We start from the raw sequence: 17,043 nt of genomic DNA, 5'->3' as shown, positions 1-17,043 counted from the left end.
CCCTGCGCCCTGAGCTCCCCGGGGTGGTGCTGAGAGCCAGCCCGGCGGTGCTCAGCTCCAGCAGCGGCCCCCAGCAAAGCGGGGGCGGCCCGGGGGGAGCCAGGATCCCGGCCCTGAGACCCCAACAAGGCCAATTCCAGCCCCGGGGGGGGGGGTCAGCAGCAGAGCTGGGGGCGCAGCGGCGGTGGCTGTGTGTGCCGAGCATCCTTTGGGTGGGGAGAGGGGGCTGGGGGCTGCTGTGGCTCTGCGGCCCCTGGAATAGAGGGTCGGTGCTGGGGGGGGGGGGTGCACCTGCCTGGGGAATGGCATTTTGGGGGCTTGATTGCCTGGGGAGGTTGTTGCCCCCCCAAATATCAGCGTGCTGCGGCGGTGCTGAGAGACCAACGCGTGCGGACGTGCGGTGGAGTGCGTGCTGCAGAATGCCCCAGGGGCACGGCCGGCCGGCGGGGATGGGACCCGAGAGATGGGACCCGAGAGACCGGGCTCTGGCCAGGGCAGCATCGCAGCCTCGGTGTTCCCTCAGCTGCATTTAACCCAGTTTCAGCCCGTGTCTCAAGACAAAATGCCATCGTTGTCAAATACATCACGAAGCGAAAAGATACCGCTGCAAGTGTATGTATATGTAGAGAGAAAAGGGTTCAGAAGCTTTTGCAGTGAATGTTTTCAACGTAACAAATGCTTCTGGAAATGAATTTCCCTTTTCAGCTCCTTTGGAAAAAAAATAATAATAATCCCGTTTATTCATTCCCCGCTTGAGGGGATCTGGTTTTTCTGCAGCTCCGAGCCTGTTGCTCTCGTCCCTCAATAAATGGTGCCATTGTTTCTGCCAGCACGCTGAGACCTTGGGGCTCCCGGCTGCCTCGCCGGTCCCGGGGGAGCGGGTGCCCGGTGCCCGGTGCCTGGCATCCAGAGGCCGTGCCGGCCTGTTCAGCTTCCCTGCGTGCTGCTGCCCCCGGTTTTGTGCCGTGGCAGCAGCGCTGCGTTTGATCTGTTTTAATCTCCGCTTGTTTACGAACTGCTTTCTCTCCTCCGGAACGATAAATATTAGAGTGGAGGCAGGCAGAAAGAATGCGGAGCTCGCGGAAACGGTCCTTTGAATGTAATCTGTCCCAAAACACTGCAAAGAGACAGAGAAACCCTGCCCCCCAGGCCCATTAACCTACAGGCCAAGTTTTAATCCCCCTGCGGCTGATGATCCCGGGTTTGGGATCGAACTGGAGACAGAAATGATGGGATTTTGGGCACCGCGGGGGGAGGAGGGTGGCGGTGTGTAGCTGCGCTCCTCGCATCCCTGCCCACATGCCTTTCCGGAGCTGCTTGGGATTTATGAGAGCTGCAAAACAAATACAGGAACAAGCCAACGCGCTGGGAGAAGCCGAGGACATGTTTGGTTTAGAGGAATTCAGCAGAAAAGCTCTGACCTGAGCAGGGCTGGGAGAAGAGCCCCGCACCAGGAGGGCGCCAGGCTGGATGGGGTTGGTGACCCGCTCGCTTCGAGCTCAGCCTGGTTCCCCGGTGGCCAGGAGGCCCCAGCGCCTTTCCTGGGCCACTGCCCGGTGTCAGCAGGTGGCCGCTGGCCTCTCTGTCCCTGGGGGCCGGGGCTGGCAGTGCCAGCTCCCATCCAGCTGCACACTGGTGTGCCCATGGGGCTCCCAGCGACACCCATGGCCACCACCGCCTCCACCAATGGGGATTTTCTAAAAACTGATGGAAGAACGCCCCGTACAGACCGCTGTGGGATGGCTGAATGAGGACACGCAGCCTGAAGGCCACAAATAAACCCAGCGTTAGAAAAAAAAGGAAAAAAGTGATTTCCTCTTAGTTATTTCTTTCCCCATTTCGTACTGTTTAATTTTCCCGTGCCAAATATTTTGTTCAGGGCTCCATTTTTCTCCTACTGTTTGACAAGAACAATGCCAGCTCTTGCACGTTGGGTAGGGTTCAGTGAGGTCCTGAGCTTGCACAGAAGGAAAGCGCAGCGTGCAAATCCAGACTTTAACACTGCAATGAAGGTGAAGTCGTTTGCTTTTGTCCTAATGTGTGTTTGAGCAGTGCTACGCTGGCTTGCAGCCCTCGTCGGCGTTTCAGCTTGTCGTGTGAGCGCATATTTTCAGCGTTGCCCAAGAGGTGCACCGTTGCAGGCCTCAAAACCTGGCTCCTCAGGCTGTTGCTGGCCTCATCCCTGCTTCTTTGCCTTTCGGCAAAGCATTGGATGTGCTAACGCTCAGGTAGGCGTCTGCAGAGGGAGGGCACGGACGGTCTCGTCCCTCCGCTTGCAGTGCGGTGTTTTAACAAATCTCTGCAGTGCAGGGGCACGGCGGTTTGAAGGGACTCCTCACAGGAGATTTATTCAGACCTTTACGATAAAATAAATGTTCTGTGACGTGGTGCTGGTGAGATTTCTATGAACGATCCACCTCAAAAATACCTGTGGGGAGGGTGCACAAGCGGCCGGTGCTGTCTGTGTGCAGACCGCGAGGTGGAGGCCGCCTTTAGATCCCAACTGGGCACCAGCGCCGGCTTTGTGGGGAGAGTTTTGAGTGTTTTTCGTTGAACTTCACTGGGAATTTGGGGTTTGTATCTAGTAACTCGGTAACTGGCGGTGTTTGGAAGCTGATCCTGAGCAGCAAGGGGCTGGAGGCTTTTCTTTGAGCCTCCCCCAGTGGAGGAGGCCGACATGTGCCAGCAATGTTTAGGAGCTTCTTATTGACCCAAACAAACATTACGTATGCGTGGCCTGGTTAAATTCAGATACTCGCATGCTCCTAAGCGATCGGCATGTTTCAAGTGCATGAGACACGAAGCGGCCTGTTTCCTTGCCTTGCCCGAGCCGACTGGAAGGCTGGCCTCCCCGGCTGGCCTCATCCTTACCGCGGGGCCACCAGCAGCACCCAGCAGCACCGCTCCCGTTTGCACAGCCCCGAGCCGAACCGCTCTAGCCCGTGCCCGTTGCAAGTTTTCCTTTTGTGCTATAAAAAGCAAAGCGGCCTCAGGTGGTTCTGGCAGCTTCTCCCCAGCGCTCCCATCGCACGTCGCTGAATGGAGGAGCAGCCGCTGTAACCATGGAGCCGCCTCGCAGCTGATGCAATCTGACGTGTGCTTCCCCGTACCCAGGAGGGCTCGGCAGCCAGCGATGCCCAGGCCGAGCGTACCTTGCAGCACAGCCCCGTGCCACTGCTGCTTTTGTTCGTGTGAGCCCGCGGTGGGTGCTGTGGGTGCCTCTCAAGAGGACGCCGGTTGCCGGAGGGACGGCCGTGGGGCTGGTGGCCTTTGGCGTCGCGTGGGGAAGGAGCGGACAGCGGTGGCTGGCTCCCTGCGCTGGGACACCCACCAAGGGCCCCCATCTCGGGGCTGAGCTCTCTCCGGAGCTCAGGACGACTTTTTCTTTGGTTGTGGGCAGGCGGCTGCTCCCAGCCGCCGAGGAAGACACCCAAATCCCCCTCAACAGGGGCGCGGGGGTGCTCCCACCACCACCTCCGGCCACGTTTGGTTTCCCTCCCGATGCCGTGCGCCAAAATGCTGGCAGATCCGGGCTTTTCCCTGGGGATCTGGGGACCCCATCTGCGGGACGCTCTCGGACGTTCCTCCTGCACCAGGCTGCTCGGGGAGGGTCCCGGGGGGCTGCCGGGGGCTGGGCAGCTGGCAGGGCCCTAACACGGGGCTGCACGGCTCTGTCACCCCAACGGCACCGCAGGCTGCGGGATCCCGGCCGTAAGCCCTTCTTCCCCTCCCTGGTGCGCTGCCTTCCCTCCCTGGGAGCTCCCAGGCCGCTCGTGTCTACAGAATCCAAAAAAAAAAAAACCCTTTTCTTGAAGAAATGAGGGCCGGGGCCTACCGGCGCGGTGCCGTAGGCCTCATTGTACTCCGAACAAAGGTGCTTGGAGAAACCAAGGCACGTTATCAGAGCGGATGTCAGGGTCCCCATTGTCAGGAGAGGAAGTTAATTTTAGGAGCAGCGGGAAATGACACGGTGAGTCAGCGGTGGGGGGGCCAAAAATAATGAAATGCCCGGATAGCAGCAATTCCCAACCGAGGCGAGGAGCGACAAAGCACCGTCCTGGGAAAGTAATTGGATTAAACAATCCTGCGTGGTGTTTTTTTTTTTTTTCCTGACACCTCAGGGCAGAGTAAGGCATAATTTGTACATCAGCGGAGCCGGTGAACTCCGCACGATTTGCGTTTGGGGTGGGATGAAGTCCGTAGGGCCTGGCTCCACCATTTGGGCTGTGGGGCTGTTGCAGCTGGCTGTGACGGGCCCGCAGCTGGGTCCCACCAGAAAGCAGCACCTCTGCGCCGGGAGCGCCACGTTCGGAGGCTCGCGGGGCAAACAGGACGTGAGGTCCATCCTCCGAAGGGTCCCCTGTGGAACTGCGTGTCCGGAGCTGCGCTCGCACGCACCGCTTCCGTCCAGCTCCCGCGGGGCGGGTGGCGAGCCCAGGCTGCTGGGGCTCCGCTCGCTACCTCGCTACCTCCCAGAAACCTTTTTTTTTTTTTTTTTTTTTTTTGCACCTGAAAGAACCGCTTTGGGCTGGGAACACCCTGCTGGGAGCTCCCTGCTACCGGCGAGGGACCCACGCCCCGCTGCCAGCTCGTGTTGGGACGATCCCCGCGGAGAGAACCCGGGGAGAAAAACCCCATCCCCTGGCAGCACCGGGCCCTGGCTCTGACATAAGACACCGGGATTCTTCCTGCCCTTGCGCAGCCGGCGAGGGCTTGGGGCTATTTTTACCCGGCGCTGCCAGTGGCTGGAGGGAGCCCTCGGCTTTCCTCCGCCGGCTCCCGCTAATCAGCCCCGGCCGCTGCCTTTGACTTTATTAGGGCAAGCCGCCGGCAGGGAGGCGGCGAGGCCCCGGCGAGCGAGGCCCCGTTGCCGGCGGGCGGCAGCGAGCGGGGCGCCCGGGGCCACGCTGCCATGTCCCCGCGGCACGGCGGGGAGCGGCGGGGAGCGCCCGGCAGCCGGGGCCATGAGCGGGGCCGGTGATGGAATGGCTGACATCATCGGGCAGGCATCCGCGCGGGACGTGGAGGGGAATTATAAAAAGGTAGGGGACAGAAAGGAGCCTTTTGTCTGCACGCTCTGCACGGCCGGGTGCCGCCGAGCGCCCTTCGCTGGGCACGGGGCTCGGGCACAGGGCTTGGGCACGGGGCTTGGGAATGGGGTTTGGGCCGGAGCTGTGGGAATGGGGCTTGGGAATGGGGTTTGGGCACGGGGCTTGGGAATGGGGCTTGGGCACGGAGTTGCAGGCATGGGGCTTGGGCACGGGACTGTGGGCATGGGGTTTGGGCACGGAGCTGTGGACACGGAGCTTGGGCATGGAGCTGCAAGCCTGGGGCTTGGATATGGAGCTGTGGGCACAGGGCTTGGGCACGGAGCTACAGGCATGGGGCTTGGGCACAGGGCTTGGGCACAGGGCTATGGGGCATGAGGCTGCAGGCACGGAGCTTCGTAGCGCAAGGAGCGCAGAGCTGGGCCGCCTGTGGCATGCTGGTTTCATGTGCTCGCTGATGCCCTGTCCCCGGTTTGATGTGCTGCTTGGCGAAACTCCCCCCTCCTCTGCGTGTCCTCGTCCCAGCTTTTCCCTAAAAGAGCTTTCCAAGCACCTTCTCAGACCGCAAGACCTGTGATTTTTAAGGCACCGTGCCACGTGGCTTGAGAGAATGTGAAGGTTTGACCTTATTTTGTATTTTACAGCAAATCCATCCATCAAAACAAGTGTTGTATAATTACAATTTCTGTTGGTAAATCCAATCATAGCCTTTGTACTTCACTGAGATAAAAAAAGGCCCCGTGTACGGGCCTGGGACTTTAAATATAGTAATTGTCCATGTCTGGTAATGACAGACCCTGGCAAAAAATAGCGTCCGTGGCATGGCTGTGCCTGGCGCTCCCGTGGGGACCAGGGAGCCCTGGGCTGGTGGGGCAATGTCCCCTGATGTCCCCTGATGTCCCCTGATGTCCCCCACCTTCACAAACCCCTTTTAACCCCTCGGTTGGACAGGAGTGGCACTGCCTTGCAGGCGTTTGCTCCTGCCTGAATATTTACAGCGTTCATCGGCTTGGTATTTGCTGCGTGGCTCTTTCCTTCTAAACATTTTGGGCAGCGTACTAACAACCCGTGCCCGTGCTCGTCCCTGGCTTGTATCGATCAGCCCAGCCCCAGAAACGTCCCTGCCAGCCGCTGCTGAAGGTGGATGGTCCCGAAGCGTGATGGTGGAGCCCGGCAAAGTGCTGCTACACCTGAATCGCGGATAAATATTTCATGTGCACTCTTGCTTGCTATTTTGGGTGACGTCTGCAATGGGTGAAGGCCGCTAATACAGTGGCCTGTGTGCTAAGTAAGCCAGCCAAGCGGGGTGGACGAACAGAGCAGCCCCGTTGCTGCTTCTCGAGGGACATAAATAATACAGCCTGGGGGATACGGGGCGGGCTTCTCTCGTCTTCCCAGAAAACACAGAAATCCTGTTAGGATCGCCTCGATGCGCCCCGAAGGACAGGGCTTGTGTGGGAAGCAGGCACACGTTGGACAAATTCGGGGGCTTGGCCAAAGACGGGATTTTCTTGGTGCCTCCACATTTAAATCAACATGCCGTGCCTACGGGTAGATAGGCATGAACGTCTGTATAAGCCGAGTGTTGGAAATTCCCGTGCTCACCAATTGTATGTGCAGGAGAAATATATTAAAAAATGGGTCAGGAAGGGATAAAACGGGTCAGGCAGCCGTAGCGGTCTAACGCTGACGAACGGGGCAGCACTCGGCCCCTGCCACGCAGCCCTTGCCGCCTTCGGGCCTGGCCCGAGCACTGGAGGCAGCAGGGTGCTGGGACAGACACACGGCCGCGGGCAGAAAGCAGCAGAAAATCTCCCCATGTCCCAGGCAGGATGGAGGTTGAGGCCACCAGTTGTTATAAAAGCGATTAAAATTGAAAGGGCCGAGAAGTGGCCCGCGCAGGACGGCAGGGAGGGACCCTGGCAGCATCAGGAGGGTGCCACGGTGCTGCGGGCCGCAGGGCACCCCGAGACTTGTGTCCAGGTTTGTGTCCTCAGGGCACGCGTCCCACGGGACCACTCCGGGTGCCAGCTCAGAGGTACGGAGCTCTCAGCTTTCCAACACAGCGTGAAGGTGCGAAGTCCTCATAAATTCACAACTTTCCAGATTTTTTTATCGCGTCAGCTTCCTATCAGATGTTTTTCCTGTTTATCAACCCAGCAACTTTTTTAAAAAAAAAAAAAAAAAAAAGATGTTTTTTAAATCTTTTTCCCCACTGGCTGTCCTGAGGATGGCTCTCGCCAAGGAATGGGATGGCCTCGCCGCGAGGATGAGCCGGGGGCCGGGGCGCCGCGATGCGTCGGGGCGGGCGCACGTGGAGCAGAGCGGAGCGGTGATTAAGAGCACAAATTGCTCTGCATCATCAGCAAACAGCGGAGAGAAAATTGCAGTAGACGTGCAAGCAGCAGTAATTGCAGCGTGCGGGGCTGGAGGAGCAGCGTCTGGCGCTGCTGAGCCCGAGCTCCTGCCTTCCTGAGCAGCCTCAGCTTCTCCTTCATCTCATTGCCTTCATCTCGGGGGGGGCTGCACAGCGCCGCACCTCTCTTGGAAATGCTCCCACCTGGTTTGGGGACCTCATCCACCGCCGTGGGGAAGCAGGAATTCCGCCTTGGCCTGTAAAAACCACAGGCTAACAGAGCAGCCTTCAGCGACACGGCAGACCCCCCTTTTGGAAACACGTGTATTTTTCATTTCAGTGTCAAAATGCATATTTAAATAACACGGTTTTTATTTTCCTTGCTAGTACCTTTACATTTTATTCAATACGTTATTTTTTATATACAAAGGGAGTATGTTTGATAGTCAAAAAAAAAAAAAAAAAACACGTGCAATTTTCCTTCTCAATTTCCAGTTTTCAGTGCTCAGCTCGGGATGTATAATGCAGCTGGTGGGTAATTTATCTAAAGCATAAAGTTCAGTTCCCTCAGGCATATTATATTTCTTAGTAACTGTTCCCTATTTTATAATAACAAATAGGGCTCTCGATTTCTTTATGGTCATTATCCCGTGTCTGTTTTATAAAATGGGATACGCTGAGTTCGGTACTGGGAATACTGTTATTTAGTATCCCCAATAATGGCCTGGAAGAGAAAACAAATTGCACATTGATTAAATGTACAGATGTCAAACGGGGAGCAGCTGCAGCCTCCTTGGGACACGGAGCAAAATTATAAAAGGTCTGGAGAGAGAGCACCGTCTGAAGGGGGAAAAATGCGTGAGAGTGGTCCGTAGATCTGTGGGTTTTAATGCAAAACGGCGATTTTCTGCGCGTGCTGAGGGGTGAAGGATGGGGTGGGGTGGGGTGGGGTGGGGTCCTCTGTCCACCAGCAGCCCGTGGAGGTGGCTCTGGCTCCCGGTGTCTGGGCGAGACGAGAATGTCTGGGCATGGAAAAGAGGCAGATGGGAGGGTAAGGGCGAGGATCGCCTCAGTGGCAGAAGGGGGGAGGAGGAGTATCCGTGCTTTCATGAAATATTAACGCGCCTTGGGGATGTACCCGGGGATGCATCTGGCACTGGGAAGCAGCTGAGCTCAGAGCCGGGTCGTTAGTAACCTCTGTTTGAAGCAGGGAGGCTGCACGGTGTACATTTCCCGGTATTGCTTCCAGCCCTGCTCGCGTGTGGCCGGGGGCCGCGATGGGCAGCACGAGGGACACGCGTGGGCAGCCCCCGCCCTGCCCTTGCTCCACTGAGAAATCTCTTTCCCCTGCGGTGCGTCTTGTTGCTTCGCCTCTCCTTGGTTGCTCCTCGAAATAGCGGCTCCTCTCCCGAGTTCCCCGAGGGCTGGCAGGCTTCCAGGCCGGGAGCATCTTCGCTAAACGGTGGTTTGCGTGGGGAAAAAAATAAAATCATCCGAGGGTGTTTGCTGCGTGTTCTTCAAGCGTTGTCTCTGATCGATTGTGACTTTTGTCTCTGTGCTGCTACCGCCAGCAGGGCTGGCTGTGTTTCCTCGAAATGCAACTCAGTTCGGGATTGTTGGCTACCGAAAGCTTAAAAAACAACATAAAATATATATATATATATATATATCTAGGCGGTCTAGGTGCAACTTCCAAGAACAGGAGCTGAACTTGGAAAATTCAGTACCCCTTGATGCCAGGGAGGTCACTTTTAATATTTTAAGTTATTTGTAGCGGTGAAAGAGGAGTTAGGTTACAAATGAAGCATGCGTTTTGGTAAGGGCTTGGCAATGTAACGGGCAGTGTGCTGCTGTAATATAGGCGGTCAGTAGTGGAGTTACATTAAATGATTAGCTATTTTTAGTTAATAATTCGCATTTCATTCTACGTCACTTCCTTCTGTCAGATAAAGATACTTTGTTTTAGTTGGGTAAAATACGGGAGGCACGTCTATATTAGCAGCGTGCATTGCGGTCCGTGCCTGCCTGGTACGTTTTCTGCCGTTGGGTATCCCTGAGGAGTTGTTCTGTGCTACTTTGAAATGAAATGTTTCAGGGCTTCCAAATGTTCCTTCTGCCAATTATTTGCCTTCTTCAAGAAGTCGTTGCCAGCGTCAGCGCATAATCCGTTGCCGACAGCCACCGGCGTGGTAGTGCTGTTAATTTGGGTGTGGATCTGTGATTCTCATCTGTTGCACATCGATTACTCACACAGCCCTCTCCGTAGCCATCGATGGGTGATTCGTTGTAAATCATTTTGTAGCCTGACTTTATCCCAGATACACACACGTGTGAATGCATTTTTAAAGCCATGGATAATTTGATGGCAAAGGTTAAAACCCCCCCTGCACATCGGTTGCCCAGAGGGCTGTGCAATTTCGGAAGGTGCCGCTGGGGGAAGTGGAGGCACTGCTGGTGCCAGCACGGCCTCGGTGGCTGTGTGTACCCCCAGATCTCGGCAGATATAAGTGCAGACGTGCATCAGGAAGGCTCCCCAGGTGCTGAGCCCCCTTGTGCACGGGCCTGGCCGCGTCCCGCTGGGCACGGTGACCCCGCCGCCCGCCTCACGCCGCCCCACGCTCCTTCCCTCGCAGGCGCAGAAGAATGAGCGCGAGTCCATCAGGCAGAAGTTGGCGCTCGGCAGCTTCTTCGACGATGGCCCGGGACTGTACACCAGCTGCAGCAAGAGCGGCAAGCCCAGCCTCTCCTCCCGGTACGTGGGGCGCGGGTGATGGTGGGGGGAGCTGGGGCTGGGGCCAGGAGAAGGGCTGGGTAGCGGGGTTTGCCACGGGAGTCTCTGAGTTGAGCTGCAAAATCCTCAGAATTTGAATGTTGTAGTGGAAGATGCGCGTGCCCGAAGCAGGAGGGGCTTGATAGTTATTCCTGGGTTAGCCTGGTGAAGCTTATTGAAAAAAACCACACTCGGTTGTGAAAGCATGTCTTCTTTTGGCGGTTCGGGAGGTGGTGGCCTGCTGGAAGCGGATCTCTCTCTGATAATTACCCTGGTGGTAGCATATCGGTGGAGCACAGCGAGGCTTCTCCTTTGCTGAATTTACCTTCAGCTGCCTCCTGAAATACCTGCAGTGTGTGTCGTCAGTGTTGCCCATGAGAGACAGCAAGGTCTCCGGCTTTCCAGACAAGAAATTTGGGGAAACGAGCGTGCGGGGAGCAGAGCGGCAGCGTGGTCCTGGCCCGGGCAGCGGCCTTGGGGGCTTGTGAGACGTGGTGTGATGGGGACAGGCCCCAGGTGTGCCGGGGAGGGCCTGGACGTGTTCGGCTGCCGGGGGGGGGCCCACAGCACTTGGAAAGCCTCCCACGCTTGGGTCCCATGCCTTGGCATGGCCAGGAAAAAAGCTGGGAGAGGCATAAAAGCAGGAGGAATGCTGCTAGTACAGCAGAGAGGTGTGCAATTGCAAAATCAGACTGGGCTGCAAGGCATCTGAAAGGGAAAGCTGTTGTGCGCTTTGTAGTTACAGCTAAACCAGTAACCACTACCTCGTAATTATGGTGCAGGTCTAATTAACACTGCGCAGCAGGGTTTGGCAGCTGTGCCATGAGAAAATACCAGGTGTACCTGAATGCTTTGGCATTTTGTTAGTATTTATAGTCCAGGCGAAGCGCTGGTACACGCCGCACGTGTCAGGACACCTACAGGCTTCCAGAACCAGCAGAGGCTGACCTGCTCCCGGAGAAGGGGCTGGCACCGCTCGGCTTCCCGTGGGCCACGTTTCAGATGCCACATGGACACAGGCTGGATGTGAGGGGGGTGGCAGTCCCTGTACCTCCACATGGTGCTCGCAGTCCTTGTCCCAGTACCATGAGGCAAGCACAGGGCACAGCCACGCACTGTAGCATCCTCTTCCAGGCCGGTCGCTGCCTCCCAGCTGCTCACTGCTTTAATCCAGGCTTTTTACAACATGGCCAGCATCCTGTTTCTACCGCTCCCGTGCTCCCAGGGGTGCCTCGTCTGCCTCTCTGCTAGGAGACGTGTGGTTTGGGCATTTAGGTCACGCTCTTGACACGCAGGCATCCCGCAGGCCCCATTTTGCAGTTGCTCTTCCCTTTCTGCGTGAAGCAGTTTTAAGCCAAGCCGAAGGCAGCATCCTGCTCCCCGTCCTGGGTACCTACATTTATTTAGCCTGGCTTAAAAGCTTGTGCGTAATTGTTAATGCTATCATATAGTGATAATGAATAAAAAGTACCACTAAACCAAATGTAAAATTAGAGTTTGCTGCCTGTAAGTATCGATATAATCCCCCTTGTTGCAGAGCTTGTGCGTGGGCCTGCCCCGTCTTAGGCACGTGATGGTGGGGCCTGGTAGTGCTGGCCCCAGAAACCTCTGCTTCCTGGGGATATTTTTTAATATGAATTTGGAATAAGAGCAAAGACCGAGCGGGATCTGTAGGAGGCAAATGGGCCCGGCCCTGACGTCAGGTGCCTGGGACACGCAGCGGGAAGGCTGATAATTGCAGTCATCGGCTGCTGGGCCCCATGAACGCCAGTGTGGGGCTTCACAATTACGGTTTTGTAAAAGGAGTCGTTTCCTGGTGTGCTACGAGATGTTTATCTGACCAGAGGCACCAGATGGAGTGGTTTCACCCGGTTCTCGGTGCACCACGTCTGCTGCTCCAAACCTGCCCTGGCCAGTCGGCGGCACGGGCCTGACTGGGATGGCGACCTGAGGGAATGGCTGAACTGGGAGCAGACTGCCTGCATTCAGCAGGGCCGGTGCTGGCTCCGGAGGGGTCAGTGCTTGGCCTGAAGCTACTGAATGTGGTCATCGATGAGCTGGAAATAATTGCAATATCACAGCTCAAAATGCGAATGGTAGTGGGAGTGAAATCATCTGGGATTTGGGCGGCTGCACTGTGTGACAGGGGTGTCTCCCCACCTCCCTCCTGCCCTTGCCTTGCTCAGCAGCAGGGGTTAGGGCTGTGCTGCTTCCCTTCTCCCTCTCACTTAGGAGCATATTGCTAACTGTGGTTATTTGGGCGAAAGCCGGGAAGGTTTCAGCTGTAGAAGCAGCCGTGCGATGCAGCAGTGCCTCTTGGCCACGAACACGATTATTACCCTCCTAAATAAATCATTTCGGTCATCCCACGTTATTTTGTATTAAAGGCCACCCGCGATGATGAAGCTCTGCGGTATCTCAGCAGTTCTGAAGTTCATCAATAGATGGTGGTAGAGGCTTTATATCGTTGTGGAGCCGGGCGTTTTCAGTCCCTTGGGGATGCCCCTTAGAAACGCTGGCCTGGCTCAGAGGAGGCAGCCTGCCTGGGACCTGTCCCCATCAGCACCAGCATTTCGCCCTGGTCTGCTGCTGGTGGGGCTTTGGGGCTGCTCGGGGCCGAGCAGGGCATCGCTGTGCTGCTGGTCCTCCGCGGGGCATGGCCACGGGGGAGAGGCAGCTGCATCGGGCCGCAGCCTGGCACCGAGGTTGTTCCTCTCAGCGCCTGAGAGTTGAGGTGAAAGGGCATGTTTCCACATCAAATAATAGCTCTGGGACCGTCTTCGTAGGGAAAAAATGTGCAAGTGGTTATATTTTTCTTAGGTCAATGCAAAATCAGGCAAGCCGGGCCTGCAGCTGCCGGTGCTGCAGCACCTCGCCTGCAGGCCTTGTCGACACGGTGGGGAGAAGCGCAGGATCCCAGCACAGTGTCCAGCCCCATTCCTGTCCCCATCCCTGTCCCCATCCCCGTGTTGTCACCTCTCCTTCCCCTGCAGGCTCCAAAGCGGGATGAACCTGCAGATCTGCTTCGTGAACGACAGCGGCAGCGACAAGGACAGCGACGCCGATGACAGCAAGACAGAGACCAGCCTGGACACGCCTTTGTCACCCATGGTAGGTCTGGGAGCGCCTCTCACAGGGGTGTAGGGCACAAAAACCTTAACGCTGTCCCTAATGGAAACCCTTGGAGAGCTGAGCCTATTAAAACAGCAGCGCTAAACCCCAGAGCAGCATCTTCAGTTGTCAATAAAAGAAAATGGAAGGTGCCAAGAGGCAGATAGCACATTGCCCTTGCATAGCAGAGACTTGCTGCTGACACCAGCCGCCTCCATGGGCAGTGTCCCTTCTCTGCCCTCCTTTCTCCATGGGTCTGATAATTGCCCGGGCAGTAATGGATTCGAAGCCGTATCAGCTCCCACCAGCTTTCCTCTCTTCTTTTCCTCTGTGAATATAACACAGAGGCCCCAGACATGTGCTAGGCTTTCCTCCAGCTTAACCAGCCCGTCCTCTAAACACCTATTGATCTGCTTGGCTCTCCTTTGAATTTCATGTGCTCAAGCTGCTGCTGGTACTCAAAGGAGGCAAAATCACTGTTTGGTTTTTAAAAATAATCTTGCAGATTTAATTAAAAAAATAATAATTAAAAAAAATGTATGTTTCACCTTGTCTGTAGAAATCATACCATTTGTGAGTGTACCAAAAGGCAATAAGGTGCAAGCCAAATGCTTTGCTCTGTCCCCGCTGGTGGCGGTGGCGGTGCTGGGCTGTAACGGCTGCGTGTCTGCTTCCCTAGAGCAAGCAGAGCTCTTCCTACTCCGACAGAGACACGACTGAGGAGGAGTCCGAGTCCCTCGATGATATGGATTTTCTCACCAGGCAAAAGAAACTCCAAGCCGAAGCCAAAATGGCCTTGGCTATGGCAAAGCCCATGGCCAAAATGCAGGTGGAGGTGGAAAAGCAGAACAGGAAGAAATCTCCGGTAGCCGATCTTGTAAGTGCAGGGCTGGGACCGCTGCCCATTGCTCCTCTGGCTTTATCGTAAATAATTACAAATAAAAACGATTACAAATAATTCAGGGAAATAATTAAAGAGTTGAAACTTTATTTCCAGCTGCCACATATGCCTCATATAAGCGAATGCCTGATGAAGAGAAGCTTAAAACCCACTGATTTGAGAGACATGACTATCGGGCAGCTACAAGTGATAGTCAATGATCTCCACTCGCAGATAGAAAGTAAGTGGTATTTGTTTAATTCTTCTTTGGCGTGTCCCGTCTACTTCTGGGTGTACATAAAAATGTTGGTAAATGTACAATAACACAAATACGAGCTGCACTGCAGAAGCTGGAGGTGGATTTTTTGCCAGATTTGGCTCCTTTTTCCCTTCTGTTTTTTTCCACAAAGCACTCGGAGTGCTCTGTAACATAGGGATGGTGGTGGCAGTATTGCTCCAGCACCTGACGCATCGTTTGTAACTCAAAACCTTGTCAGGTAAAAATAGTCTCGGGACATCTGGAAGCTGCTGCCAGTTCTATGGCCTTATGCAGCTTTATGGCTGCGTTTTCCTATGATGCTGTGCTGTGGCATCAGGAACATCCACAAGTGGAGAAACTCCAGTCTAGTAGGCAGCCTGGGCACGTAGACTCTGGTGAACGTGCTGCTCAGGCAGCTTGCAGCGAGTTAACATGTTTCATGGGGCCTTGCATTTGCCTCCTTGTTTGTCTTTGCTCTCTCCAAAGGATCCAGGGTTTTTCCCCCAGGCATCTCCACCTTCCAGTGCCAACAGTTAATTAATCTTGGAGGAAACTTCTCTGGTGGCTGTAGGTCAAAAAAATGAAAAAAATATTTATTGGGTTCCCTTGCTGCTCTGTAGTTGCTCCCGTTCATTAATTAGCATCCCTCCTGGCAGCCCCGCAGCCCTGTGCTGGGGATGTTGAGCTGCTCGGTGACTGCCCCTGGTTTCTGCCTGCAGGCGGGCAGCAGCGGCCGCTCCTCTTCCCGTGTTCACACGACAGGCAGGGATGCTGCCCGGGGTGCAAGTGGTACCTAAATACCCCCAGGCTGGATGCTTGCTGCAGTTTTTATTGCTCAGAACTCTTCCCCATGAATACACAAAAGCTGTAGCACTGGGGCTCGAGCCCCAGAAGCACCAAGAAATTGATTCAATTACAATATTACAAGCTTGCCCCCGGGTACAGCTCCAACTCCCCACCTTTCTCTCCGGCCCCAGGCTTGAACGAGGAGCTGGTGCAGCTGCTGCTCATCCGGGACGAGCTGCACACGGAGCAGGACGCGATGCTGGTCGACATCGAGGACCTGACCAGGTGAGGGGGGGCCTGCATGTGTTTCCCTTCACTCGGGACCTGGCTCCCTGGTGGCAACATGGACGGAGCTTCTTTTAGCAGGAGTTTCAGTCCTAGAGGTTTTGGGTTGGCGGTGACAAAGCACTCAGGGTTTGTGGGACAAACTCCCACACGAGCAGGAGCTGCAGGGAGACAAGCGCCAGAACAGCAGGCTTGATCCTGCATAGGTGTCTCCTGTGCTTTGGAAAACACTTTGCTTGCAAAGTGCAGTGAGCAGGGGTTCAGTAAGCAGAGTTATTTGGCAGCCCGGTCAGCGCCGTGGTGGCGGTGCCGCATCCTGGCATTGTTTGCGGCTGGGGACGCCTCAGTTCCCTGCGGAAGGGGAGGAAGTGCCCGAGGCTGAAGCGGACCCCGTGGGGAAGGTGTTTCCTGGCCGGGGAAGTGTTTCCTTCCTGACCTGGAGCAGCCGGACCAGCCCTCCTGTGGCCTCGCTCGGGGCTGCATTTCCTCGGGAAGCGCTGCCAGAGCGGCGCGGCTGTGGCCGTGCCTCCATCGGTGTGGGTTTGCCTCCCTCCCACTGAGTACCAGTAACAGGGCTGCTTCTTTCCCTCCTCCCAGACATGCCGAGAGCCAGCAGAAGCACATGGCAGAGAAGATGCCGGCAAAGTAAGCCGAGACGCCGTCAGAGCAGAGATGGAGCTCGCCTGTCCTTCGCTTCTGTGTCTGTACAAATGCTGATGTCCACGGTGGCGCACCAGAAAATCAGTGTTAGTCATTGGTCGTGTCCGAAGCTTTATGTCCGGTGATTGGCCTCTGCTTCTTAATTTATTTTAATTTTTTTACTCGTGCCACTAAATATCAGGCATTTTAATAATATTATTACAGAAAATGTACAGTACTTATAACATTATAAATCATGGATGAGAAGAGAGGGTAGTTTAACTTTATTTTTGTTTGCTTAGAGATTTTAAGTTGAACAATATTTTACCATTGACTACTTTTTTATCCTTCACTGTAGTTTTAAATAAAGAGACTGTACTTGACGGTGCTATACAAGTCAAAAAATACATGCCTGCCTCGTAGTGAAGTTGTAGCTTTCAGTAATATGTACATTTTAATCAGTTTTCAACATTTTGTGAATGTTGACTACCTGACATTCATTTTTAGATGTGCTATTAACATTCAGTTGGATTCAAAGAGTTACCTTGGAAGTTTTATGTATAAAGATGTAAAATAAAAATTTAAAAAATTGTTTCATATATGTCTTTTTGTTGACTAGTGGTTGACTTGGTGATGCACCAGTAATGTACTCGTCTAACTAAATGTGCAATTCCTAATTTGCCATCACCAGAAAGAGCCTTTTTTGCTGATCACATAAAACTATGGAGAGAAGACAGGATTTTTGTAGAGTTATTTATTTGTAAGTTCATAATGTATGTATGACATGGACTTAAGATATTCTTCTATAATAACATTCACCAGGCCCTAATAGTGTGACTATTGTTAGAATCAGCAGGCACATACAGTAGATGTTTTTATATTTTATTGTCTGGGCTAAATATTTAAATG

General features: G+C 54.7%; 1 protein-coding gene across 7 annotated transcripts in view; it reads left to right on the top strand.

Annotated features, from left to right (window-relative positions):
* The window catches only part of SCHIP1 (schwannomin interacting protein 1), a 139,201-nt gene extending 122,470 nt beyond the window's left edge, over positions 1-16,731 (top strand). For 5 of the 7 annotated variants that reach the window (XM_050712554.1, XM_050712555.1, XM_035566465.2 and 2 more), the window contains 6 exons: positions 10,038-10,156; positions 13,168-13,285; positions 13,965-14,162; positions 14,283-14,406; positions 15,402-15,495; positions 16,093-16,731. In XM_050712554.1, coding sequence (XP_050568511.1) covers positions 10,038-10,156; positions 13,168-13,285; positions 13,965-14,162; positions 14,283-14,406; positions 15,402-15,495; positions 16,093-16,144 — 705 coding nt within the window. In that variant the 3' untranslated portion in view covers positions 16,145-16,731. Of the gene's footprint in view, positions 1-4,880; positions 5,043-10,037; positions 10,157-13,167; positions 13,286-13,964; positions 14,163-14,282; positions 14,407-15,401; positions 15,496-16,092 lie in introns of those variants that run through there. The other 2 variants (XM_035566467.2, XM_050712553.1) reach the window with 2 other exon arrangements.
* The last annotated feature ends 312 nt before the right edge of the window (positions 16,732-17,043 follow it).

The sequence above is a fragment of the Cygnus atratus genome, chromosome 9 (genome assembly GCF_013377495.2).
Source record: "Cygnus atratus isolate AKBS03 ecotype Queensland, Australia chromosome 9, CAtr_DNAZoo_HiC_assembly, whole genome shotgun sequence".
Classification (NCBI taxonomy): domain Eukaryota; kingdom Metazoa; phylum Chordata; class Aves; order Anseriformes; family Anatidae; genus Cygnus; species Cygnus atratus.
Note: the sequence above shows the minus strand (reverse complement) of the source record. Positions and strands in the feature narration are given on the sequence as shown.